The sequence below is a fragment of the Psammomys obesus genome, unplaced genomic scaffold, assembly GCF_907164565.1.
Source record: "Psammomys obesus unplaced genomic scaffold, mPsaObe1.curated_primary_1811, whole genome shotgun sequence".
Classification (NCBI taxonomy): domain Eukaryota; kingdom Metazoa; phylum Chordata; class Mammalia; order Rodentia; family Muridae; genus Psammomys; species Psammomys obesus.
The window spans coordinates 66,612,327-66,637,773 of record NW_026585504.1 but is presented as its reverse complement, the minus strand read 5'-3'; the positions used below and the strand labels follow the sequence as shown (position 1 = coordinate 66,637,773).

The window sequence follows — 25,447 nt, the reverse complement described above, 5'->3', positions numbered from 1 at the left end:
ACTCAAGTGAGTATCTGCATGTACTCCTTTGGATCCTAGTCCTATTCTGGGCACATACGCTGTAACAAGTCAGTGGAATAATTCTTCTTGGTTCTTATACACTGAGAATATGGCTCTAGAATTTTCTTCTACTCACTGCAGATTTCATGTTCACATGGGAAACCAAAAAACCAAAACCCTCCCAGAATCTTAAAGCTAGAAATAGCTTTACAGATTGTCTTGTAAAGATATTAAATTCAAGAAAGCAAGGCTTAAGGAATTCTCTAAAACTTAACACAAGAGAGGGTAGGCTCTTCTAGGGTCACCTTCTTTATTAACTGCAAAACAAGACCATAAAACTGAATAACTTTTAGTCTATTCATCTATTCAACAAAGTTAACTGTTTATATTTATTATACATACAAAAAGAGAAAACTATGACTACAAAGTAACTTCAAACTCAAGTCCAAAAATAAATAACAGTACATTTTCATGCAAATTCAAGTAATAGTCAGTTAGCCCTCTCTCCTAGTTATTTTTTGCTAGTCCTCATCTCAACTATTGGGACAAGGTTTTACTTACTGTGATAGGGCAGAATGAGAATTTTAGGCTGACTACATCCTATGTGTTTGTGTGTGATGGGGAAAAAGAAATAGTATGTATACTTGTTCTTGTTCTTCTTCTTCTTTATATACAAGTAGAGGTTCAAGTTGTCTTTTTGATGACTTTATGCTTTTATTTTATTTTTGAGACAGGGTTGTCACTGAAGCTAAAGCTCAGATTGGTTAGACTGGCTGGCTACTGAGCCCCTAAGATTATCTAGTCTCAACCTCCCAACACTAGGATTATAGGCATGCACTACTATTCCCAGCTTTCTGTAAAAAAAAAAAAAAAAAAAAAAAAAAAAGATTTTATTTGTATATATGTGTGTGTGTGTTTGTATGAACACAAATGTTTGGACACTCTTGGAAGGCAAAAATGGTATTGGATTCCCTGGGGCTGGTGATTTTAAGTTGCCCAATGTGAGTCCTGGGAACCAAATTCTTGTCCTTTGAAGAAGTACCAAGTGCTCTTAATCTTGCAGACATCTCTCCAGCCCCTAAGCTGAGCTTTTTTCACTTTAGTGCTGGGATCCAAATGTAGGTGATCGTGTTTGGTTGACAAATACTTCACCTACTGAGCCATCTTTTCAGTTCCATTTTTTTTTTTTTTTTTATACTGAGCTCTATGTGTCTCTTTCCCTTCTTTTTAAACACAAGATTTTATTGATTTGTCCAGGCTGGCCTTTAATTCAAGCTGTGATCCAGAAAGTCCTTGATTGTTGATTCTCCTGCCTTAGCCACCCTGGAATAGCTGGTACTGTGGACCTGTACCAGCGGGCCATGTTTTTGTTGTTTTGTTTCTAAAGATAGCGTCTTGCTATGTCATCCAGCCTACCTTCAAGTCTGAGTCTCCTGAACTCTTAGATGACAGGTGCACACCACTGCACCCTGCACCATCCCTATGGACTTCCTTATCAAGTTAATTACTGCTGCAAATTTTATCTACATCTTTGGTTCCACTGCCACACTCACAGGTCTCAGAAATTAGGATTTCAACATTATCCTTGTACTGCTCTAACATATTCTATGTGGAGCATGCATAATATAGTCTTGTAAGAATACTTATGTGAGTCAGGCGCAGTGGTGCATGCCTGTAATCCCAGTACTCTTAACAGGCAAATTCAGGTGGATCTCTTTGAGCTAGAGGCTAGCCTGGTCTACAAAGTGAGTCTAGGATAGCCAAAGCTACACAGAGAAACCCTGTCTCGAAAAACCAAAAACCAAACCAAAACAACAATACCCCCCCTAAAAAAAACCCTTATCTAATCACACATTCCTTTGGTTTAGCTGTGAGAGGCTTCCCAATGCTCTCAGAATTCTAATTCTGTAATATGCCTAGAGTTAAGAATGAACTGGGTTTTATTTCCCAATGAACTCACAAAATTCTTCTTCTGGACCAGGCCCGGTATATCTTGTTCCTTCAGTACCTCTTGGACTACACCTTGTTACTTAAGCTGATTTGCCCAGAGCATCCCCTGATACTCTTAAGATGTTTTCATATTTTAAAAATATGCATCATAGTTATCATTTATATATAGATTATCTATAACAGACAGGTTCTAAGGAAATTATGTTTTGCATGAAATAAATAAAACTATTTCATATAAAGTCTTTACATAATCTTCCATTAAATTTGGAGGAATGGCTAAAAAAGTTTTTCTTTCATTGAAATTTTCCCCATGAAACAGTCTCATTTGCTTAGCTATTAGATATTTTTCTTAAAAAAATCTTCTTAGACTTATTTTTTAAATTTTATTTTGAGTGTTTTGCTTGCAGATTTGTGTGTGTGCCTGATGCCTGTAGAGGAGTCATCAAATCCCATGAAGCTGGAGTTACAAAAGGTTTGTTCTTAGCTGCTGAGTCACCTTTCCAGGCCTTAGATCCCCCTTTTCATCTGAACTTTCAGGGTCAAATTATGTTGAGACGATATAATTTTCAGGAATTTTGCATTTTTTACAAAATGTCTTACTAAAAAAATGATAAAAAATAAAACAGCAGTTTATTTAATAGAGTTCATACAGCAGTGAACTTAAACTGGTTTTCTGTATATGAAATAAATAGCTCATAGAAGATAGTTCAAATGTTATTTGGGTTGAATATGCTACAATTAGAGAACAAAACAAAAACAAAAATAAAACCCTACTGTCTCAATGGGGAAAAAAATGAAATCTAGTAATTCTATAAGCCACTGATAGAAACTCAGGCTTTTCTTACCCTACTGTCTTAATGTTGAAAAAAAAAAAAAATGAAATCTAGTAATTCTATAAGCCACTGATAGAAACTCAGGGTTTTCTTACCCAACATGGCAACCTTTGGATCGTAACTGATTTTTGTATCGTTATTATCTCCATCAATTATTTTAAAATAACTTTCCACATTGTTAGCAGAATGTACTAGGAAAATGAGGAGCAATAACTTTCTTACAATCTTAATTTTATACGTTCTGCTTTTTATTCACTGTAGTAGTACAAGACCCTAAAATTTCAAATCTATAATCAAGGTTGTAAGAATTTCAGTATTGAAATAAGCTAAAAGTAATTATATGCCATCACTAAACCCATAAAAACAAGGATTTCAATCAAAAGGACATAAAACTATCTAAAGTTAAACAAAGAAGCATAGTCTGTGGGTTCTAGTCATTGGAATAGAAGTAACTTTGGGAATTGTATGGAAAATTCAAAAAGCAGAAAACAAAAATGCTCCCAAAGGCCACCTCCCACTCAATGCTTTATGCCTGTGATCAAATTTCTGTAACAGGTGAGAAACAGGGTGATAGAACATTACTCTAAACAAGTAATTTTTAGGAGTACTTTACAAAAACATAGAACTAAATATGAGCAAACCTGAATTACTTAAAATAAAACAAAACAAAATCCATTACCAAGGTTAATCCATGGTCTTGTTCCCTTCATTAGTTACACAAGGTAGCTACTTGTAACATTTTTCCACTTATTAAACTCAAACATGGTTATAAAACCAACAAGTAAAATTATATCAGTAAATGGAACTGCCGAACACATTTTCAGGTTTCTTGTTTCAAGTGTATAATAACTCGCTAATGAGGCCAATGAAAATATTCTCTGCAAACAGAAATTCTAGATAATTCATTATTTACCAGTTTAAATTAAGTTCAATGGTCTGAGAATTAAAATAAAAATGGTTTAATGATCTAAAGAAAAAAATTTTGAAGGCTCAGCTTAGCATGCATGAGGCCCACAGTTCAATCCCCAAAACTGCCAAAAACAATAAAAAATAAATAAAAATACAGTGCTAGTGAAATAGCTCAACAGGTTCTCAAGCTTGCTGCCAAGTCTAATAACCTGATTGGATCTATAGGACCCCTGTGATGGAAGAAGAGATCCATCTCAGGCAAACTGTCCTGTGACCTACACATAGCCACAATGTGATGCACACACAAAAATAAATAAATGTATGTAATAAGTAAAAAACTATACTGAGCATCAAGCAGAATTTTCTAGGACATACTTAATCCTGAAACCATTAGAGAAAACCTGTTGCAATTGTGTATTAAGTACTAGTCGTCTGCTTCACTAAGAGTTCAGCCATTTAGCAAAAATTAAATCCCTGAACCTACAATGACATTAGTAATAACATATGCATCAGGCACTAAGTGAATTATATACCCATTCACTAGCTTAAATAAAACTGCATACACAGAAAACATAAAACACTGAAAAGCCTGCAATATGGGTGAGCACTGGAAACTATATTAAAGACCATGTATTTGGTAAGTCGATTCAAATGAAAATCCAGAAGAGGAAAAAATATAGGAACAGAAAGCACATTAGAAACTCTGAGGTTATCTCCCCTCCCTCCCTCCCTCCCTCCCTCCCTCCCTCCCTCCCTTCCTTCCTTCCTTCCTTCCTTCCTTCCTTCCTTCCTTTTATTGGCACAATGATAGCTAGTGGGCGTTTTTTCTTAAAGTGAAGAAAAAGCTCTAAAAACTTTCTTTAATAGCTGCAAATACCTGTGAATATATTAAAAGGATTAAACGACATATTAAAAAGAACATACAGATAAATTTAAAAGCTGTTATATTTGTAAAGGAAAATAGAATCAAACAATAGAAAATGTCCATTGCAAGGGGAGGAGGTCCTTCCCTAGCAGTGGACTTGGAAAGGGACAGGGAGGAGATGAGGGAGGGAGGGTGGGATTGAGAGGGAATGAGGGAGGGGGCTACAAAGTAAATAACCTGTGATTAATATTTAAAAAAAAAGAAAGAAAATGTCCATTGCTGCATTTTGTTTGGTTTGTTTTTGATAATGGTTAAGAGGAAAAATTTTACCCATTTGGATCTTACTCAGACTATCTGTGTACTTCCTATCTTTCCATTTATTCCCAAGTCCACTCAGTTCTGGCTTTCACCATCCAACTATAGAGGAAGAATGTGTTAAAAGTAGCCAGAAGCTTTCTAATTTCCCTTCTAATACAATAGGGTATTTCTACTTATCTATCATCTATGAAATTGTTTTTTTTTTTTATGTAGAAGAAACTGAAAATAATAGAATTAATGTAATAAAGGATTTATCAATACATTTGCTTTGGAGGCATTAAATCACACAAAGTAGAATTTAGCTAACTAAGGGAGTGCTACCCTCCAAACACCCCAAAGAGAAGTAGTCTGATAACCAAGTCTGTTAGATAAGCAAAATTGACTATGCTAGGATTGACTGGGACTGACCAGCCATGAGGCCCATCCTCAAAGAACATACCTCTAACTCAGCAGCTCTTTTCCTGTGGGTCGTGACCCCTTTGGGGGTTGAATAATCCTTTCACAGGGGTCACATGTCAGATACCCTACATATCACATATTTACAGTATGATTTATAACACTTAACAAAATTACAGTTATGAAGTAACGACGAGATAATCTTATGACTGGGGTAGCACAACATGAGGAACTGTATTAAAGGGTCTCAGCATTAGGAGGGTTGAGCACCACTGGTCTAATAGGAAAAGCTGCACAAGGACAAAACTAATCCTGGCTGTCTTAAAGGCCCAGTTCTCTTCTTGAGAAAAGCATAATTCTGTCATTTGGGTAAGATGATCCCTGGTAATAACTATTTGAAAAGAACACTGGTGTACTTAAGAAATTATTTGACGGGGGCTATAGCGAGGATACAAAGTGAATAAATTGTAATACTTTCTTACTTACTTAATTAATTAAAAAAAAGAAAAAAGAAATAATTCTGGCATTATCTTTGCTGTGTAAATCTTTCATCTAAACAAGTGACCAGACTTGAGGTCTCCTGTCTGTTAAAGCTGTTCAAAGTGTAACCTGGGGCTGGGACCTAAGAGATTTACGAATGACAGAATCTGTGAATGTGTAAGCCTAAGATGTATAAAAGTTAGTAAAATCTTTGACTCAAGGCTAGCTTCTTTGGGCATTAGCCACAGCCAGCCACAAGTTTTGTTTTGTTTTTTCTTCAGTAAAGAACTTTTTATTAGTCTCGAGGTGTGCAGATTTCTCACAGGGAAGCCATATTATCTCTGGGACACTTTGGCTGACATCTAGGTCAAGAATCCTCAGGATTCTTCTGCCACTTTTGAGATCAAGTCCTTCCCTTCATGGCCTCCTTTTAAACTTAGCAGTTTTAGATAATTTGCCATTATCATTTGTTTAAATACCTCTGGACAAAGTTAGCCCCAATAAGCTTTTTCTCCACAGCTCATGAATGTCAGTCAATTATCCTATCACTGACTTGTACTGCCAACCTTCTTCTTCCGCTATAATGAGATCTTTTTAAGGCTCACCAGCTAGAGCTGAACTTGTGGTCTATGTGTCTCAGTCTTAAGGGTAGCTGAGACTGTAGCAGACTGTACTAGCAAGTCTGGAAGCACCTCTGTATTTGTTGGGGTTTCTAGTCACTTTCTTTCCTTATGGTATTTTATGACAGATCTCTCTAACTGGCCAAAATACATTCATGGACAGACAGGTATCTGTGTCCCACAACATCCTGGTCTATAGGACAGCCAGAGCTACACAGAGAAACCCTGTCCTGAAAAAAACTAAAAATAAATAAACAAGTGCCAATAACAATGCCCTGCTTGTTCTCTCGTGTACACAGACACATACATAGATTCACTTTTATTTTGTAGGCGTGCATGATTGCCTGAATATATACCGTGTGTGTGGGTGCCCACGGAGGACATGAGAGGATGTCAGATGCCCTGAAGCTGGAGTTACCAGCAGTTGTGAGTTGTGTGGTGTGGGTGTTGGGAACTGAACTTGGGTCCTCTGAAAGAGGAGCAAGTGCTCTTAACAGCTGAGCCATTCCCTAGCCCTGACCGCTGGCTTTTACAGCAGTTGAGCAACCTCACGCAGCACTTTGTCTTCTTGTTCACTTCATACTTATGGGCCTTCACTTTCCATTACTTCAATGAGACCACTCTTGAAAATTTTTTTATTTTTTGAGATTGTAATATAATTATATCACTTTCCTCTATCCAAACCTTCCTTGTTTTTTTTTTTTTTTTTTTTTTTAATCAAATTCATAGCAAAAGAGACCATTTTAAATTTTGGTGGCGTTCCTTCAACGCTAAGTAGAAAACTGAAAGTCAAGTGAATAGCAGACATAGCAAATCATGAATGAGAGCAATAGCCAACAATCGTGCTGGAGCAAAACCAAGTAAAAGTCCCAGAAAAACTAAAGATACTACTTACATTACCTCCCAGGTGCTCCTGTCGAGACACAGTCTCATCTTTACTCTACTCTCACAGAACTCCCACACTGGGAAGCTAATAACGGAGGAGAGGTTCTCAACTGAGGTACATTTTACCTCACTGAACTGTAGCTGAGGTGTACTGTAGATAGCCTTTTTGTGGGCCCCAAAGATCCGTCCCAGAAGGTTTACAACTAAACCCCCCCTGTTCTGGGCAAAATGGACTTTACAATTCAAGTATTGAATCAAATAAGCACTAAAACGCTTTTGGTTGGAATTTAATAAACAAACAAGAAAGAGCAAGATTTACTCATAACAATTGAGTACAGACATGGTTTACTCGGATGGAGTATGTAATGGAAAGATATTCATGATTAAATCTATCTCTTAATCCCAATTCAGAGTATAAATATATTAGTGACTTTCTATTTCTGAAAATGCCTAAAAAAAACAGCAATAATTTTCACATCCTAACATGCGTAATGCAAAGATATTTATAAATCTGCATTTAGTAAACCAGTATCTTAGTCCTGAGAAGCTAAAATGTTTCCAGTATATTCCATATAGCTACAATCTTATCCTAATACTCGAACTAAATAATGAAAACATACATAGCAAGATTATGGTACTCTAGAAACAATGTAAACCTTATAAATTTAATTTTTACCTGGGATTGTTTTTTAATGTATTTACTAAAAATTCATGTAGATCTATGCCAGTTGAATCAGTGTATTCTTGACTGGAATCTAAAAAACAACAACACAAAAACCCAGTATAAAGTTGTTTGAGCACAAATTTTTTCCCTTTTGTACATTATGTCTATCTTAAGGAAAATGAGATGCCCCATGAATAAAAAAATAATCATAAAGTAGGAAAAGAAAATTTAGAATGAAGGCAGATGACCACAATTTTTCAACTTGTATATATTTTTCATGACATGTGCTAGTATAACTGCATGTATATACACATTCTTAAATTTAATGTCAGGCTAAATTCACACTGATTTATTTAATGATCCTAATGTATTCATCACATTCCCATGTTCAAACATGTTTGGTGAAAAACTGAATGATTTTAATAATTATTTCTGTAGCAAATTTAAAAAGCTTAATTCATACAGTTTGCTTTCAAAATACTTCTCAAATACCATCTATTTATTCCCATTAAATGTAATATCCTTATAATACTGATCAACCCAACAGAGTTTATAAGCAGAGCATTTTTGTTGAACTGTAATGTTCAATAATAAACTTTTAATGAAGATGAATATTCTAGGGCTTCCAGCAATATTCTTAATATGGCACCAGTTCTTCTTATTGATAAGAAATTAGTGAGTAGTGATATATTTAGTGGCACCAATAAAACACAAACTATGATTCTGACATTTGATCATGAGCGAGATCAGTAACAGCTTCTGATGATCATCTTCCTTGGTAACTCAGATTTTGTTACAATTTTTGGTTGGAGAATCTTAATGTTATATATAACCATGATATACTACATGAATAAATATTACATCATCCCTCCAGTTTGCTGTACCATTTTTAATATAGATGTGACATGTTATTCAAGGGGTAAAGAATTATTGATAATGAAACTAAGTTTTTATCTAAAAAATAAAAATAAATTACTAACCTCTTGATAACATTTTTCTGGGCAACTTATCACTGGCTTTTTCTTTATCTGTTTCATCTTTTGATAGCTTTTCCTCTTTTTCAAATGATTGTGTTAACTGGATTTGAAATTTTTCCTGTTGGAAGGAAAAATTAGTTATTCAATGAAAATATAAACCAATTCAAATATTAAGTACTGACATTTCCTAAGGAAGTAACTCAAACTGTATGAAGGACAAAAGGAGAAGAGATTTTCATTTAATCCAATTAAACATTCTAAATAAGAAAACAACTTAAGCTAGGTGTGGTGGTGTGCCTTTAATACCAGTACTCACAAGCAGAGGCAGGTGAATCTAGGAGTGCTGTGAGTTCGAGGCTAGCCTGGTCCACACAGTGAAAACCCATCCCAAAACAAACAAAAAACAAACTTAAAATGTCTTGAAAATAATGGTTAAAACAGTATGGTCAGCTGGGCATAGTGGCACACGCTTTTAGTCCCAGCACTCAGGAAGCAGAGGCAAGTGGAACTCTGAATTTGAGACCATCTGGTCTACATAGTAAGTTCCAATTCAGCCAGGAACATAGGGGGTGGTTTCTCAGACCCAAAACCAAACTTCACCTAATCTGTTCATCTGAGTGTATCAATTAAAGCATGTCTTTAAAATGGTTTTGGAGAAAATAAATGTTTCCTGTAATAGTTATAGTGCATTTATTTACAAAACACTCTAGACGTCAGAACTCAGTTCTTCTTGACCTATTGTTCTGGTGGAAATACTCACCACAATTATCAGGCATGACAACAGAAATATGTTAACATCAGGAAAACAACACAATTCAGTTTCTTTCTGAGGTAAGAGTCTATGAGTCCTACTTAGGCTAGCTCTGAACTTGCAACATCTTCTTGCCTCCCTCCCCCAAGTGCTGGGATTACAAATGTGCAATACTGCATCTGATTCATATGGTACTATGGATGGAACCCAGGGTTTTGTGCATGCTAAAACACTCGTCAACCGAGCTACATCGCTTGCCCAATTTAGTTTCTTGAGTATCCCATGTAAGCACACTCCCTTCTTTCTCTTGCAAATACAAAAATAAAAGCATAAAAGTTTTCAAAATCATGGCATCACTTGAGATTTATGAATCATTCTGCATCCTTCAATTACCACACGGCTGCTTTAGAAAGATAACAAATAATACTGTTTCTTCCTGCTATATAAAAGCTATAAAGTAGCCATTCTATTAAAGACCAAAATGGAGAATAATCTTATGTTGAAAATGTCATTAAAGCAATTTTAGAACCAGCAGATATTACTAGAAAATTACTTATATCCCCCAAAAGACAAAGATCATACTGAGCTGTTTATTCAGGCAAAATTACAAGAAATACACAATAAACCTCAGGCCATTTCAACAAAAGATAAAAGTATGACCTATTTTGTACTTCTGTATAAATACCTAAATTATGCTTTTGTTCATTACTTAACTTTTCTGGACCGTAGTAGCAGAAGTGGTCAATAACACAGAGGATACAAACGTCAGCATCCTCAAACTTATTGCCAGTAGAATTTATCTTAAATTTTCTCCACCACACATAAACTTATATTCAAAACAACCCTTAGCAAAATTTAGGTTATATATACAACAGTAAGATAATTAGCTACTGTTTTCTTTTTTCTTCCATTCCATCTGAGTTTAACTGCAGGGGCTAGGGATATTGCTCAGTAGCAGAATCATGCTCAAAAATGCCCTCTGGCTATCTCTCCTAGGATGATGGACACCTGTTCTCTGCCTTCTGTTTTGATAAGCAAACACAGTGGCAGTACTCACCACCCAGTATGTCACATTTATCACTTTAATTTATTTACTAAGCTTTTTTCTGTTTCTTCTTTATCCCACAGTTTTCAGATACTTGAAAAAGGAGTTTTCCTTCTTTGCAGCTTCTTACAACTCAAGTGGAAAGCCCAATGAAATGCATGTGCCTTGACTAAAAGGTGCTTTCAATGACTGGCAGATTTCACTGCTAAATTCCCTAGTAGAGAAAGCTGGTGGTTGGTGTCTTGTCATTATCTGACCCTGTTTTTAGTACTTGAATAAAGAAAACCCATTCGGAATGCTAAAGGCTGCAATGCTAGGTCGAATGCTAAAGGTTCTGCCTATAAATAACTGGAGCATCTACACAGGAAGCTTCAATTCCCTTATTCTTCAGTGTGACATTGATAACATCTGTAGGTAAGGTCATTTCCCTATGACAAATGTTCATCCCATGAAAGCCCTCTCTCTGATAACTGTCTCTCAACCTTTTTTATAATGAGTTTTACACCATATTAATTTACCAAAAATTAACACATTGACTAGAACAGACAGCAAACATTAATTTCTAGTTTCCTTTTCAGGTACATTTTAGTCAACTTAGGGCATGAAAAAGGTTTCCTCTTTAAAAACAAACAAACAAACAAACAAACAAAACTTTTTATTTAGAGAGGCAATGAAAGTTTACTACTATCCAAACAAAAATGATTCCACTTAAGAGAAACAGAAAACACAATACATGCGATAAATGATTCTGACATGACATCTTAAACAGGTGTATACCTCTTTTTAAACCATAAATACATAATCTATGATCAATATATATGTTAACAGTTGACACATATCCTAGTAAATATTTACACAGGCTTCTTTTTTAAGTATAGGACATCTCCCAGTGCTAACATTTTTCACAGAAAGTAAAATAAACTGAAAATTAAAAGAAGGATCAGCTTTTCTCAGAAGATACATACTTCTCTGTATTAGTACATTCTTGAATAGGCACCTTTTACCATTTCCTCAACCTCAACGGCTTATAAATGTCATGAGGCTAAGGTAATACAGTATTTGTCAGCAGAATGAAGAAATGAACTTTCGAAACATACTTCATGAGCAACCACATTCTTGATTCTGACTTATAAAAGAAATTTCCAGGCTGGGTAGTGGTGGCACAAGCCTTTAATCCCAGCACTGGGAGGCAGAGACAGCAGGATCTCTGAGTTTGAGGCCAGCCTGGTCTATGGAGGGAGTTCCAAGACGGCCCGGCATACAGAGAAATCCTGTCTTGAAAAAAACAAAAGCAAGCAAGCAAGCAAGCACGCAAATTCCCCATTTTTCCCTTCATTTATTTTTGTGTGTGTGACCGCCTTCTCTGCACGTGCAGCATCCTTGCAGTACACTGCTGCCGGCTGCAGTGGGAGCCAGGAGAGATGCTGGACCCACTGAAACTGGAGGGACAGATGGTTACGAGCATGCGGGTGCTGGGAATCGAATCTGGATCCCCTCCTTGGAAAATAAGCCAGTGCGCTTAAGTTCTAAGCCCATAAGAGAACTTTTTAAAATTGCGATTTCAAAGAACAATTTTATTGTTTTTTCACTTTCAGAATCTGCCATAACTCACTGGCCTTACTACAGCTAGATATGGAATCCTTAATCATAAAGCATTCACATTCTGTAAAACAAAGTACCCAGAGGTTTATGCTTAAAATGTATTCTAGAGGCAACAATATTCATTAAACATTTTGAGAGTATCTCTGACTTTGCTAGAAAAACAGTACTGCCAAATACATTTAATTAAATACAAACAATGGGAGGGGAGATCACAAACAAATTTTGAACGCTTGAACTATCAAAAAAAGATTTTAAGGATTATTTGTTATTACCTACCATCTGTTTTAAAGTCTCCCCTTTCTTGCATCTCAAAAACAAAATTTGGTGATTGTAAAAGTAGGACACATTGTAAGCACTTGACAACTAATAGTTTCTCTTCAAAGGCATCAATGAAGTCATAAAAAAGAGAAAAGGTTCTTGAATAACAAATGTACAACTGACATGTGCTTCAAAATGTGTTTGTTTTTTTGAACAGGGTTCACTGTTTAGTTCTGGATGGCTTGAAACTTGCTGGGTAGACCAGGATGGCCTACTCAGAGATTCACCTGACTCTGTCTGTGCGTCCACAGTGCTAGGATTAAAGGTGTATCCCATCACTCCTCTGACATTTGCAATCTCAAAATAGATATACAACATGTCATAATTTTTTATTTGCCGTGGTTTCTTAAATAAGCACTACTTGTCTCACTTCTTTAGAAAGTAAAATTTAAGTTGCCTAAACCCTTCTTAGGAAGCAGAAGCCACTCATTAACAGCTATCATACTGATGATCATCAGCAGAGCTGAAAACACTGCTCAAACAGCACTAGACAAAGACCATCTGCAGTGAAGATTAACGGAAAGTGAAATCAAAGCATTAAAAAGAGAATAGTATTCAAACTCAGTGGCTTGCTTGAATCTCACTACGTTATGTTTTATAAGAACAGACAGAGTTAGAAGTATTAGATAGCTACTAAAACCTCATGCAAAATGACACTGGCTTTATTATGCATTCGGGATAACTAAATTGCTAATCAGAAGTTGAGTAGTTCCCAGAAAAGAAGTAAGAACACAATAAATTTCTAAAGCCCCAAATTAAAAGGGGAATTGTATCAAAATTATAATCACTGAAAGTACCTTAATAGTGAATACTTTTAAATAATAATTTATATCTTTCTTAAAGTCACATTCATAGGTAATCATATGACTTCAAGTTTTTCCAAAAGAAGAATCTCTATTGTAAGCCTCAGAATGAAATAGTTTCCCTAATTAAGTTGGATTTCTGTTAACAAGTATTATCAAATAGTTTCATTTACTAGAAATAAAAGAATACATATATACTCAACTTTCATTAAACCATATCAAAGAATTTCTCCAGTTCCACCTTGTCTTCAAGTAACTTTTGCTTTCTTTTTTTTTAATTTTTTACCTGGGTTTCCTGTGATATCTCTGCTGCAGGGGGTGGTGGAGATTCTTCACATACTGCAAGGCTCCGAACTAGCTTTAACTTTGAGCTTGACTAAAGAGAAGTATTTAAAATTAACACTACATTTCTTAAAACAGGGCATAGTCAAAAGCCCCCTAAAGAGTGTCTAAATTTTTTTAGTTTCCGCCACGCATAAAAAAGTAGATGAAATGTGTAAGTTAGATATATTATAGTACCAATAGCAAGAATGGGAATAATTCCAATTTCAAATCCAACAAATGGTGAGAAAGCGATTTTTTTTTTCTATAGTTATAAAAAAAAAAAAAAAAAAAACCAACAACAACAACAAACCCACCACGGATACTTAAAAACAAAGCACAAAAGCGACTAGGCAAGACAAAAAAAAAAAGCCCAAATAAAACAAAAGAAGCTTTCTGCCCAAAACAAAAGATGAAAAAACTAAACTGAATGTAGTGCTGTATGAAAACAAGGATTCATCAAGCATGAAGGAAGGCCTTGGCATGCCAGCACACCAAATAGTTACAATACCTTAGACCTTTTTCCTGTCTGTCCAAATGACTGCAGGGGCCGCTGAATATACAATAAAAAAAATTTTTATTAAATTTTACATTCAAACAGAAAATTTGCTTCTTAATTTATACACCTACACCACAGAGTTTGATAAACAAGGAAATCAAAGACGGTTCAGAGAAAGAGTACTGATTCCTTCCAGAAGCACAGCTGGAAAAGTTACTAAGCCCATCTGTGGATTGGCATTTTTCTTTAAATCAGCAAATTTCTGTATTAAATGAATGCAATATGGAACTTTAAAGGTGACTTTTTCATAGCAAAATAGATTTCTTCAATATTTTATAACAGCATTTTTATTAATGTTGGGGGTAAAACCACTCAGCAATTTCAATTAGCTAAAAATCAGAAAGATTTTCAACTTCTCTAAAGAAAAATATTTGAATTGCATAGAGTCAGAGTCTATGCTGCTTTCATCTCTCATCTGCTGAGCATTTTCAGCAAAACGTAAAGGACACACCACCAGTTTTAGTAAATAATGCTACTCGCTAGGTCCCGGGTAAGTCAATAAAGCAGAAACGATAGAAAGAAGGCAGCACCAGTGAAGGTGCTTAGCACAGCTGTCAGATCACTAACCACATCATCGGAGAACTCACAGAAACAACTAGCTTCAGTCTGTGCTTGAGCCTACAGCGCCCGTAACTCAGACCCAGACAGATTTTAAACTTTTTCCTTCTGCTTAGTTCCTCTGTAATTTCAAATCCAGCTCCTCAAAGGGTATCTATTCTCATTAGCTCAATTCAGCAAACATGATACATATTCAAAATTGCTACTAAGAATATGTACTGCTGCAACACATATTCAAAAAGGCTTAATTTTTTTTTTTTAAGGGAGAAAAATATTATGTATTCTAATATCCCAAAAGACTCTGTATGAGGCCAATAGAAACACCAGCCAGAGTACAAAAACAGCAAAACCTCTATTTTGGGTTTTAATGCCTACAAAGATCAAAACGCTATATTCTTATAGCTTTGACTCTGGATCACCAAGAGAACAATAAAAACCAAGAGATAGTCAGGCTTCCCCTTTCCCCCAATTAAAAGGCTGCCTATCGAGGGAAAAAAAAATGGTGTGAATATGTTTGCACAGTAGACTACTGCCTAAAAAGACGCCTTGCATATTGATGGATTAGTTTTAACTTGCTCTTCTCTTCACCTTGGCCAAATGGGCTTTTCTTACTCTATAAGTAACATCTAGGAAACAGAAATAAAGACGACAAAGTTCCTGTCTGGTCTTAAGGACTTCACAGTTCAAAATCACTTATAAATTAGCCAAACTGAACCTAAAAGCCTCAAAATCCTAGTCCAGTAATCTTCCACTTATATACACTTATGTGACAGATTACATACAAATATGGGAGATGGAATTCCAAAGACAGTCCCCAAGAATGATTCGCCATCCTTTTTTGTTACTTAACCAAACACAAAGCTGGGGTCAACTGTGAAGGGAGCTTACAGAAGTAGCTAAACTCTGAGTCAGCATCCTAAAGATACAGATTTAAACCGAGGTGAGCCTGACTCATTAAACGAGTCATTTAAATGTTGAGTTTTCTTTGGTTGAGATAAAACATGCAAGTCAGAGACTCAGACATATTCTTTTGCTTTCAAGATGGACAGGCCACCCAGGAAACACAGACCTTAAACAAAGCTTTGGAACTGAGGTCTACTGAAAAAGGAATGGACCTTGAAGTCTGTTCTTCCCCAGCTCTCCCGAAGACGATCAGCATAGCTAACACTCCTAATTTTGGCTTTGTAAAATCTTAGGCAAAAAACCCAGATGAGTCCACTATAAGCTCCTAATGGAGAGCTATTTTAACTCTCTAAATTTGTGTTGACCCTTTATGTACCAAGGGAAAACAAATATATCAATGTATAGGTGCCAGAGTGCCATTACTACATAAAATTACTTGTTTCTTTTCACTTCAGATACATCCTATAGAATATACAAAAGAAAATCTGCCATACACACTTGCACACAGAACAGGGCAAAGATGTCATATTATATATATTCATACTGTTATCAGTTTGGCATCCAGACTAAGCTTTAAGTAGGAATTTTTCTAGGTTGATTTAAAATCATATCTTAACATGAATTTTATTTATATGGTGCATACTTTCTACCTTTATTAGAACTTTATGTTGACAGCAAAAAAAAAAAAAAGTAGTAACTCTTCTAACTTCCTTATGAGTAATGAAAAATAATAAGCAAATTTGAATTTAGAAAGCTGAAGGACAAACCCCAATTTATATAATTTATCCTGTTTATACCAAAAAAACAGACAAAAACTAGGTCAACAAGTAGGTGAAAAATATAGAACATTCTTAACGGACTCTCAGTTTTTAACTGATAACAACATACTGGCAGAGACACCAGTTACGGGAGTTTGGAAAAAAAAAACAAACTGAGGAAGAACAGAATAACCTTCTTGGATATATTGTGTGTTAGTGTAAAAGCAACTGCCTATCCAGTATCACTTAATTTAGAGGAAATCCAACTTATTTCATGAAAGGAGTCATTTTTATTTATAAACAGTAATTACTATTGTTAGGTTTCAAACCTGGGACAAAGGACTGAGGTACTGACTTAATACATTAAAGCAGATCTGGATGCCAAGTTCTCCCAACCCTCAGTCCATATCTGTAACAGGCCCCTCCTGGCTAGCGTACCTTGCCCCTTAACCTAAATGTCTCCAGCTCAGGGGTTGGGTGTCCTTCCCCGAGATGCCCTTCCTTATATATATAATCTAACCATCTGGTTGCCCTGCTCTCTTTGGGTGTCCGGGCTGCTGCACTGGCTCCTTTCTCTTCTTGGCTCAGGCTCATGCCCACTCAGGATTCTTCCAGACATGCCTACCTCTGGAGATGCTCTCCCACATCTCTAAAATAAAATTTCTCCTCCAACATACTTAGGAATGCTCACGTCCTCTCTCTCTTTCTCTCTTTTCTTTTGGTTTTTTAGAGACAAGGTTTCTCTGTGTAGTCCTGGCTGTCCTGGAACTCACCAGGTTGGCCTCAAACTCAGAGATCTGCTTGCCTCTGCCTCTTGAGTGCAGGGATTAAAGGTGTGTGCCACCACCACCTGCCTTTTATTTCCTTTTCTTTCCATTTAATTATTGACAAATAAACTATAATAGTTGAACCTTTTTGACTAAGTAAGACCACACTTGCATATTACTAATTTGCACTGTGTTTCTGTATAATAGTAAACTTTAAGAAGTAATTATGTGGAAGAACAGAATGAATTCAGTACTTAGTTAAAGGTAAAAATGGAGAGTGAAAACAACCAATGTCAGGATGCCAATTTCTATCAAAAAAAGTCAAAGAGCTGAAAATTAAAGTCAATAAATTGACAGCACAAATACAAACTTAATGTTACTGCTAATCCTTTCAGCCATAGAATATGAGGTTAAAATCCAAAAAGGTCTATCTTTGACACTTAAGCAAAGTTCCCAGGGAAACTCACAACCTCATGGTTTATTATTCCAAATATTAAAAGAAAGCAGGAGTTCTCCATTTTAATATGTAAAAATTATCTGATTGAAAAAGCTATATTCAAGCCAGACCCTGTGGCATATTCCTGTAATTCCAGTGCTCAGAGGCAGACGTGGATCCCTGTGAATTCGAGGCCAGCCTGGTCTTCAAAGCGAGTCTAGGACAACCAAGGCTACACAGAGAAATCCTGTCTCAAAAAACAAACAAACAAACAACAAACCAAACAAACAACAAGAAAAAGCTATACTCATCATCATCATTAAAGCTATTTCTTCATCTCCATGCTTATAAATGCCAACATCATATTTATTATGACCCAAGGTCAACTGAAAACAACTTCTAGAAATAATAATGAAGTGTATTTTGGAAAATGAACTCTAAGTTTCAAAATGTTAAACTTGTTTAATGTCATAAAATTTAAAAAAAGTCAACTGTATGAAGACAAGTTCTGTTGAAATTGAAAATTTGGAACAGGGTGATGGTGGCACACAACTTTAGTCCTAGCACTCGGGAGGCAGAGGCAGGTGGACCTCTGTGTGTTCAAGGCCAGCCGGGTCTACAGAACAAGTGAGTTCTGGAGCAAAGGCTACACAGAGAAACCCTGTCTCGCAAAACAACAAGATATTTTGGGATGATGGTAATAAAGAAGATTTATTACTAAAGAAAAAACTATCTTGCATGACAAGGTGAGAAATTTAGAAGCTATAGCTGTGCTTTAGCCTATAAGTCATCGATATAGTAATGATTATGAAGATAATGATGCATAAACTGAGGCCATGGCTGTTACAAGGTACGGTTGAGGGAAGGCTTTTAGCACTGAGAAAGCCTGGAGGCCAGCATGTGCTTTGGTATGCTGACAGGCACCACAGACAGCCAGTTTCCTGTGGATCTGACAAATACCATACTTTGCCTTTGTTTCACACTCTACCACTCATACTGTTGATACAGGTTTGTTTACAGGTGTCTTGGGTTTTTTTTTTCTTCCACTAATAAAGGATCATACTATGTAGCCTATGTTAGTCTTGAACTTCAAATGTAGCACATGCTGACCTGAAACTCCACATCCCCCTGCTTCAGACTTCTGATGATGACTGGCTTCCTTAGTTCCTCTTGACAGCCTTGTGGGATTGCCATTACTTTGTTGTCTCCTACCTGTTTTCTCAATCCCCTTTGAAGCAATTCAGGAGTAAGATGTCATACTACCTACCTAGTTTAATTGATGCATGTATACGTATCAGACAAAATTTATACATCTTGAAATCAAAGGCCTACTGTAGAAGGATTCTGAACTGTAGTTCTACCATCTCATGAAAGTATTCCTAAGGATACTTTAAGTGCTCTGAACCAGCCCTAAATTCCTAAGGTAAACTAGTCTCTAGACCAACCCCTAAACTCCTATATAATGTGTCCCTGAGCTAAGGGTTAACTGCTAGACCATTTAACTGTTATCTCTCTGCTTCTGTAACAATGCTTGTTTGCTGCAAATGTCCAGAGCTGCTTGTCTGTATGTGACATAACTGCCCTTCACAATTAGTTAGTGGCTACTTCCCACTAACCTGCTTAAGATGGTCCCCACGGGTGGCTGACTTACTCAGTAAATACTCCACAACACTATGTGTTAGCAAAAACCAGCTCTCTTTACCCCTAACAATTACTAACAAGATGTGGATATAGCCACCTACTGTTAATAAATAGTACTTGGGGAATAGACAGTGCTTGTTCTTTCCAGATAGTGTCAATTGTATACTCATAAAATTTTCAGGGTATATCTTAAAGGTACAAAAGGGAAAATGCATGTTTAGTAGTAGTAGGTTATAACTAGTATAACTAATTAACTAGTATTAGAATTAGATTAAGATGACAGCTCGGTCTCACTACAGAGCTTAGGCTGGCTTTATCATCTTAAGGTAGACAATTAACCACTTAGAGCCATTATTTCCTACCAATGCTTAGTATAAACAGAATAAATTACTTTCTATTTTTTCTAGTTTTCTATTAGTTAAATTACTTGCATACAAGTTATTTCAATTGCAATAAATCTTTTGCCAGGTACCTCTACTGACATTATCCTAGTCTTAAAAGCAAAAAAAAAAAAAAAAAAAAAAAAAAAAAGTCAGAATTATTTTTTTAATTTAATTTAATTAAATTAAATTAATTACACTTTATTCACTTTGTATGCCCCCATAAGCCCCTCCCTTCTCCCCGCCCAGCCCCACCCTCCCTCCCCCAGGTCAGAATTCTTATAGAGAAAAACCTCTAAGGAAAAAAATGTGAGGACATGGTGAATAGAGACTTTGGTGGGTTACATATATTTCCCTCTTTACAGCCCATACACATCTATACACATATGTACTAGACAGTACATATGGCAAATAACAGGCTCTTTCAGTGCAAAGAGTAGTCTTTTAACAAAGGTTTGTGTGGGCTTGGAGGCGGTACAGTGCCTCCCCTAGCACATGCAAAACCCTAGGTTTGAAGTTTCCTGCAGTCTAACTGAGACTGGATATGATAGAGGAATGCTCCTGAGATTATTTCTGAGACATATAACAGACATATAACAATCTGAAATGCAGAAACATAGCAATTGGAGTTAATAATTTGTTGGCAAGCATGACTATAAGAATGTACATGAGATGCAGAACTGATCTAATAACTGCACTGAAGTTTTTAATTAAAAAGTTATGTGTGTATATGTTTTCTCTTTGTGTATGTCTGCGTACTGCGTGAATACCTGGCACCTGAAACTACTCATCCTCGTGCTTCAGACTTCTGACCATGACTGACTTCCTGAGTTGCTCTTGACACCAGGGGCTAGAAAAGGGTGTCAAACGTCCTAGAACTGGAGTTATAGAAGGTTATGAGCCACCATGTAGCTACTAGGAAGGGAATCTCAGTTCTCTAGAAAAGCAGCAAGTGCTATCTTTCCAGCCTGAACCCTTATTGTTTTAATCAGAAATACAGAAGGCTCTCTGCAAACTTTCACTAATATAATCACTGTTAAAGAGCATACTCATTAGAAAAGGCAATTTTCTTGTTTTAAAAAGAATTTAACTAAAAATGACTGGGAAAAATGTAGTATATCCAAATTCTTAGAAATTTACTATTTAAGGGGATGGCGAGATGGCTCAGAGATTAAGACCTCTGTCTGTTCTTCCAAAAGTCCTGAGTTCAATTCCCAGCAACCACATGGTGGCTCACAACCATCTAAAATGAGATCCGGTGCCCTCTTCTGGCCTGCAGGGATACATGCAGGCAGAACACTGTATTTATAATAAATAAATCTGAAAGAAAAGGAAAGAAAAAAAGAAAAGAAAGAAAGAAAGGAAAGAGAGAGGAAGGAAGAAAAAAAGGAAGGAAGGAAGGCATGGTGGAATAGATCTGTGATCCCAGCACTTGGAGTTAGAGGAAAAAAGGTCAGGAATAGAAGGGTAGCCTGGGCCACAGCAAATTCTTAGGCTACATGAGATTCTAGCTTAAAACAACCAAGGGGTGGGGGGGGCGCTGCCAGCTGTGGTGGCAGGAAAGAAAAGAGAGAAAGAAAGGGAGGGAGGGAGAAAGAAAAAAAAAAGATTATCCTCTGATTATACTTATCATTGTAAAATAGTTTAAGATTACACTTATCATTGGAAAATAGTTTAAATAAAGCTCTAGGAATTAACATCATTGTCTAACCTGGTGTCAGACAAGTTTATAGGAAAATACAAAACTTATTCGTGAAAAAAGAAACAAAAATGAAATGCCCTTTAAAGAGACTTTAATGCCTTAAAAAAAAAAAAAAAAACTTTACTTATCAATTAAAGAAAAAGTGAAAGAGTAACATTTGGCTGATAGCCTTCATGGTCTTTATTCTTTGCTTTGTTCCTGTTTTTTCATTTTGATTGAGACAGGATATCAGAACGTGGTCCAGGCTGACCAAGAATTACTATCTTCCTACTTCAGCCTCAAAAAGGCTGGCATGACAGGCACATGCAACCGCATTTGGCTGAAGTCTTCTTGATATCTTAAGAATGACAGAATAGAGCTGGCAAGATTCCTTGGCGGGTAAAGACTTTTGTTTTCAAAATATGGCCACCTGAGTTTGATACCCTGAACCACATAAAGGAGGAAGGAGAGAACAAAGACTAAAAACATTGTCTATGAACTACACAAGTGCACATGTGCTCACATGCATCATGGACACATGAATAAAATTAAAACCATTTTTTAAAAAATGACAGCATTTTCTCAAAAAGGATTTCTTCTCCATAAGTACGGTAAGTGCCTGTGAGTGTACGTGTAATGCATGTGCACACACATGTGAAAATCAACAGGGAATGTCAGGTATCTTGATCTATGCTTTCTACTTTTTGAGTCAGGGTCTCCCACTGAACTGACTAACCTGGCGGGCCAGCAAACTCTATGGGTTTTCTTCTCTACTTCCACACTGCCTAAGCACCCAGAACACAGACACATGCCTCCACACTTGGCTTTTACCATGGTGCTGGAAATATGAACCTAAGAGACACTTAGGCAACTGAGATATCTTCCTAGTTCCTGATGGTTAAACTTAATTTTCAACTTTAATGACTTGAGATCCCCAGAATATTCGTAAGGTACACCTGGAGGAGTGTCTGTGAATTAGATTATAAGGGCTCTGCCCCAACCAACTCAAGTAATCAGGAGGCAATGAGCTGTGGAGGCTCGAGTCTAGCTGGAGGAGGGAGGCTGTGGTGGGGTGTGCGTCTGAAGGGCACATCTTGGCTAAGGCCGCTCTACATTAACTCCTCTCTGCTTAAGGCTGATAGGAGGTGAAGAGCTTGCCTAGGCCATGCTTTTATCTCTGTAGTTCTGCTCTACGACAGGCCTCAAACATAGACTAAAACTGCTGAAAATGAGCCAAAACAACCGTTGTTGTTTTCAGGTATCTGTCTTTACCAGGAAACACTAACCCAGTAAGGATTAATGTTAAAAACAACATAAGGATAAGTTTCAGTAGCAGATTTCAGATTAACACAAACGGTTCCCTATTTGACATATAGGACCCGAGTGTCCTTTCTCTAGGCAGGTATTATCTGTACGCACCATCAGAAGATAGTATAAAGGAGGTTCTCAGATATCAGCCTGGATCCAAGCTTTTCTTGGTACTTTTATCTCTGGAACATTCTCCTTGGGGTACCTAAGCTGCCACTTAATTCATCTAGCTACCTTGGAACTGCCATACTAGACAAATCATAGAAAAGTACACCTTAGGTCTGGCTAAGCCAGGGGTCCAACTTCTTCCTCAAACTTAAGTATCTCTGACTAGAATTAAAAGCCTTCCCAATGGTTGGTTCTAAACGATCATGCACGCACAGCAACAAAGGCATTAGGTCAGATGCCCCTTCCCCACAAGCCTCTTCACTCAGACATGGCTGACGCATTGAGAAACAGGGCTGTTTCTGTGAGCAGATCTCCTGCAGCTTTGACCATTCCAATTCTCTCTCCTCTAAGAGCTCTTAGGTTTATTCTGAACCATCAGAGCACTAATAGTTAAGGAGGAAGGTAAAATGAAAAGCTAAAAAGCCAGTAACACACACAGCTACAGGAAAATATAAAGAATCATATAATGTGACACAAAGAGGTAATCAAGACCTAAGACTCAGCAAGCTGTCCAGATAAATTAAAAAAACAAACAAACAAACAAACCAGTACCTATGTACCAAAGGGTCAGCTCGCCCTTTCAGGACTGTGAAAAGTGGTGGGGCGGTGGTGGCACGCACACTTTGATCCGGAGGCAGAGGCAAGTAGGTCTATGAATTGGAGGTCAGCCTGGTTTACAGAGAGAGTTCCACAACAGCCAGGGCTACACTGAGAAACCCTGTCTTGATTAAAAACAAACAAACACCAACCAACCAACCAGAAAAAGCATTGTGGAAAGTGAGTTCCCTATGAAAAGCACACTTGTACCATGGCTGCCAGGTATTTAGAGCCATGGAAAAACTCTGCTTACCTGCAAATCAATACTGTTGTCAATACAATGTTCATTCTTCTCTGCCAAAATCTTCCCACAGTTTTCTGATTTGATAAGATTTTCAACTCTTGTTGTATCTCTTACTTCTGCCTCCAAATCCTTCATTGTTTCAGTTTCATCTTTTATAATAACAATATCAGACATCCTCATTAGCAAAGGTTATTTTAGAAATCTACAGGGAACTTGAAGCCTTAACAAAAAAGAAAAGTAATCTTCAATTAGTCTGAAACATTCTTTACATTCACTTACTACATAATATTAACTAAGTGACTTCTATCTTCTAAGAATAATGCTGAATGCACATAAGCAAAAACAAAATTCCTGCCTTCAAGATCTTTAATATTTGTGATAAATGTTTCTTAAAATATCACAATACAGTGAGAAAAGACCTGAGCTAGCTCAAGATGGGAAGTAATGGCTAAATAATTACATAAGTGTATATGACATTTAAATATTTTTAAATATTTTTCTTTAAAGGAATACTATGAACATTGTCCCATATTCTCCTGTACCCTGAGTAGTCACTATTGTCATACACTAAATGTATTTTCCTGCCACAGTTTACACTCAAACTCCAAGCTTTAAACATTTCCCTTAATTAGAAAAATAAACAAGCAACATTGTATACAAAACATACCTGTGAGTCTGGGTTAACAGTTCTGCTTTATGATGTAAATAAAGCACTAAAGGCTCCTGACTCTTGTGATCCAATTACAAACATGTACAATCACACACTACAGAAAATGAACTCCCTGAGAGACCAAACACAGACACTAGTATATTTCACATAACTAGCGAACTTGAATGAAGAGAAACAATTGGAATTTCAACCCAGATATCAGGAAAAGTAATGTATCAGAGAGTAAGCAAAAGGTAGAGGGACACATGCATGGAAAGTAGGAGGCTAAACTAAGCAGGTATGAAAACTGTTACCCACAGAAATCAAAGAATGGTTGGTATAGGAGTAAAATTCTTTCAATTTTTCTGTATTTTTGATACTTTTCATAATAAATGACAAAAAAACTACCAGTAAACTTGTCTTCTTTTTAACAAGCTTGAAAATTAAAAGCTTTATTTTTACCCAAAGAAATAGAAGAACATTACCTGATGTGTCTTATGGATCTGGGATTGTGGTGTTCCACAAAAACAAAATAAAATAACCCAAGGTTCCTTTTCACAGTTGTCAGCCAGGATGTCAATTGTATTGAACCAACAGTAATCTGTCGGGAGGAGTCCCATGTCCTTGTCACCACTGTAGATTCCTGGGCTGAAATGGACTGTCTTGGATCAAATATATCATACCTTTCAGTGGCCTAAAATGGAAACAAACAAAAGACATTAAAAAAAAAAAAAAAAAGAAAGAAAGAAAGAAAGAAAGAAAGAAAGAAAGAAAAACTACTCTACAACTATTTAAAAACTATTTAAAATCTATTATTGATGGTTTTATTACTTTCTTGTCCTAAACAAGGGTCAGAATATGCCTAACTAGTTCTGAGCTATATTAATTATATAAAACAAAAGGAGTCACCAGAGCTTACAGAACTAATTTAAAAGGCAAAGAGAGGAGAGAGAAGAGGAAGGAACAGTTATGCAATATGGTCAGAGCAGCAGGGAACATGGCAGGTCAACTCATGAATCACTCGAACTCCAAGAACTATGGTTTCACCTGGAGCTATAACT

General features: G+C 36.5%; 1 protein-coding gene across 8 annotated transcripts in view; it reads right to left on the bottom strand.

Moving 5' to 3' along the window:
* Positions 1–25,447, bottom strand: part of R3hdm1 (R3H domain containing 1) — a 135,362-nt gene that overhangs the window by 63,274 nt on the left and 46,641 nt on the right. For 6 of the 8 annotated variants that reach the window (XM_055602170.1, XM_055602167.1, XM_055602173.1 and 3 more), the window contains 6 exons: positions 24,872–25,080; positions 23,747–23,957; positions 14,249–14,290; positions 13,703–13,792; positions 8,901–9,015; positions 7,933–8,011 (listed from right to left, as the gene is read on the bottom strand). In XM_055602170.1, the coding sequence (XP_055458145.1) occupies positions 7,933–8,011; positions 8,901–9,015; positions 13,703–13,792; positions 14,249–14,290; positions 23,747–23,917 (497 nt within the window). In that variant the 5' untranslated portion in view covers positions 23,918–23,957; positions 24,872–25,080. The remainder of the gene's footprint in view (positions 1–7,932; positions 8,012–8,900; positions 9,016–13,702; positions 13,793–14,248; positions 14,291–23,746; positions 23,958–24,871; positions 25,081–25,447) is intronic. The other 2 variants (XM_055602179.1, XM_055602194.1) reach the window with 1 other exon arrangement.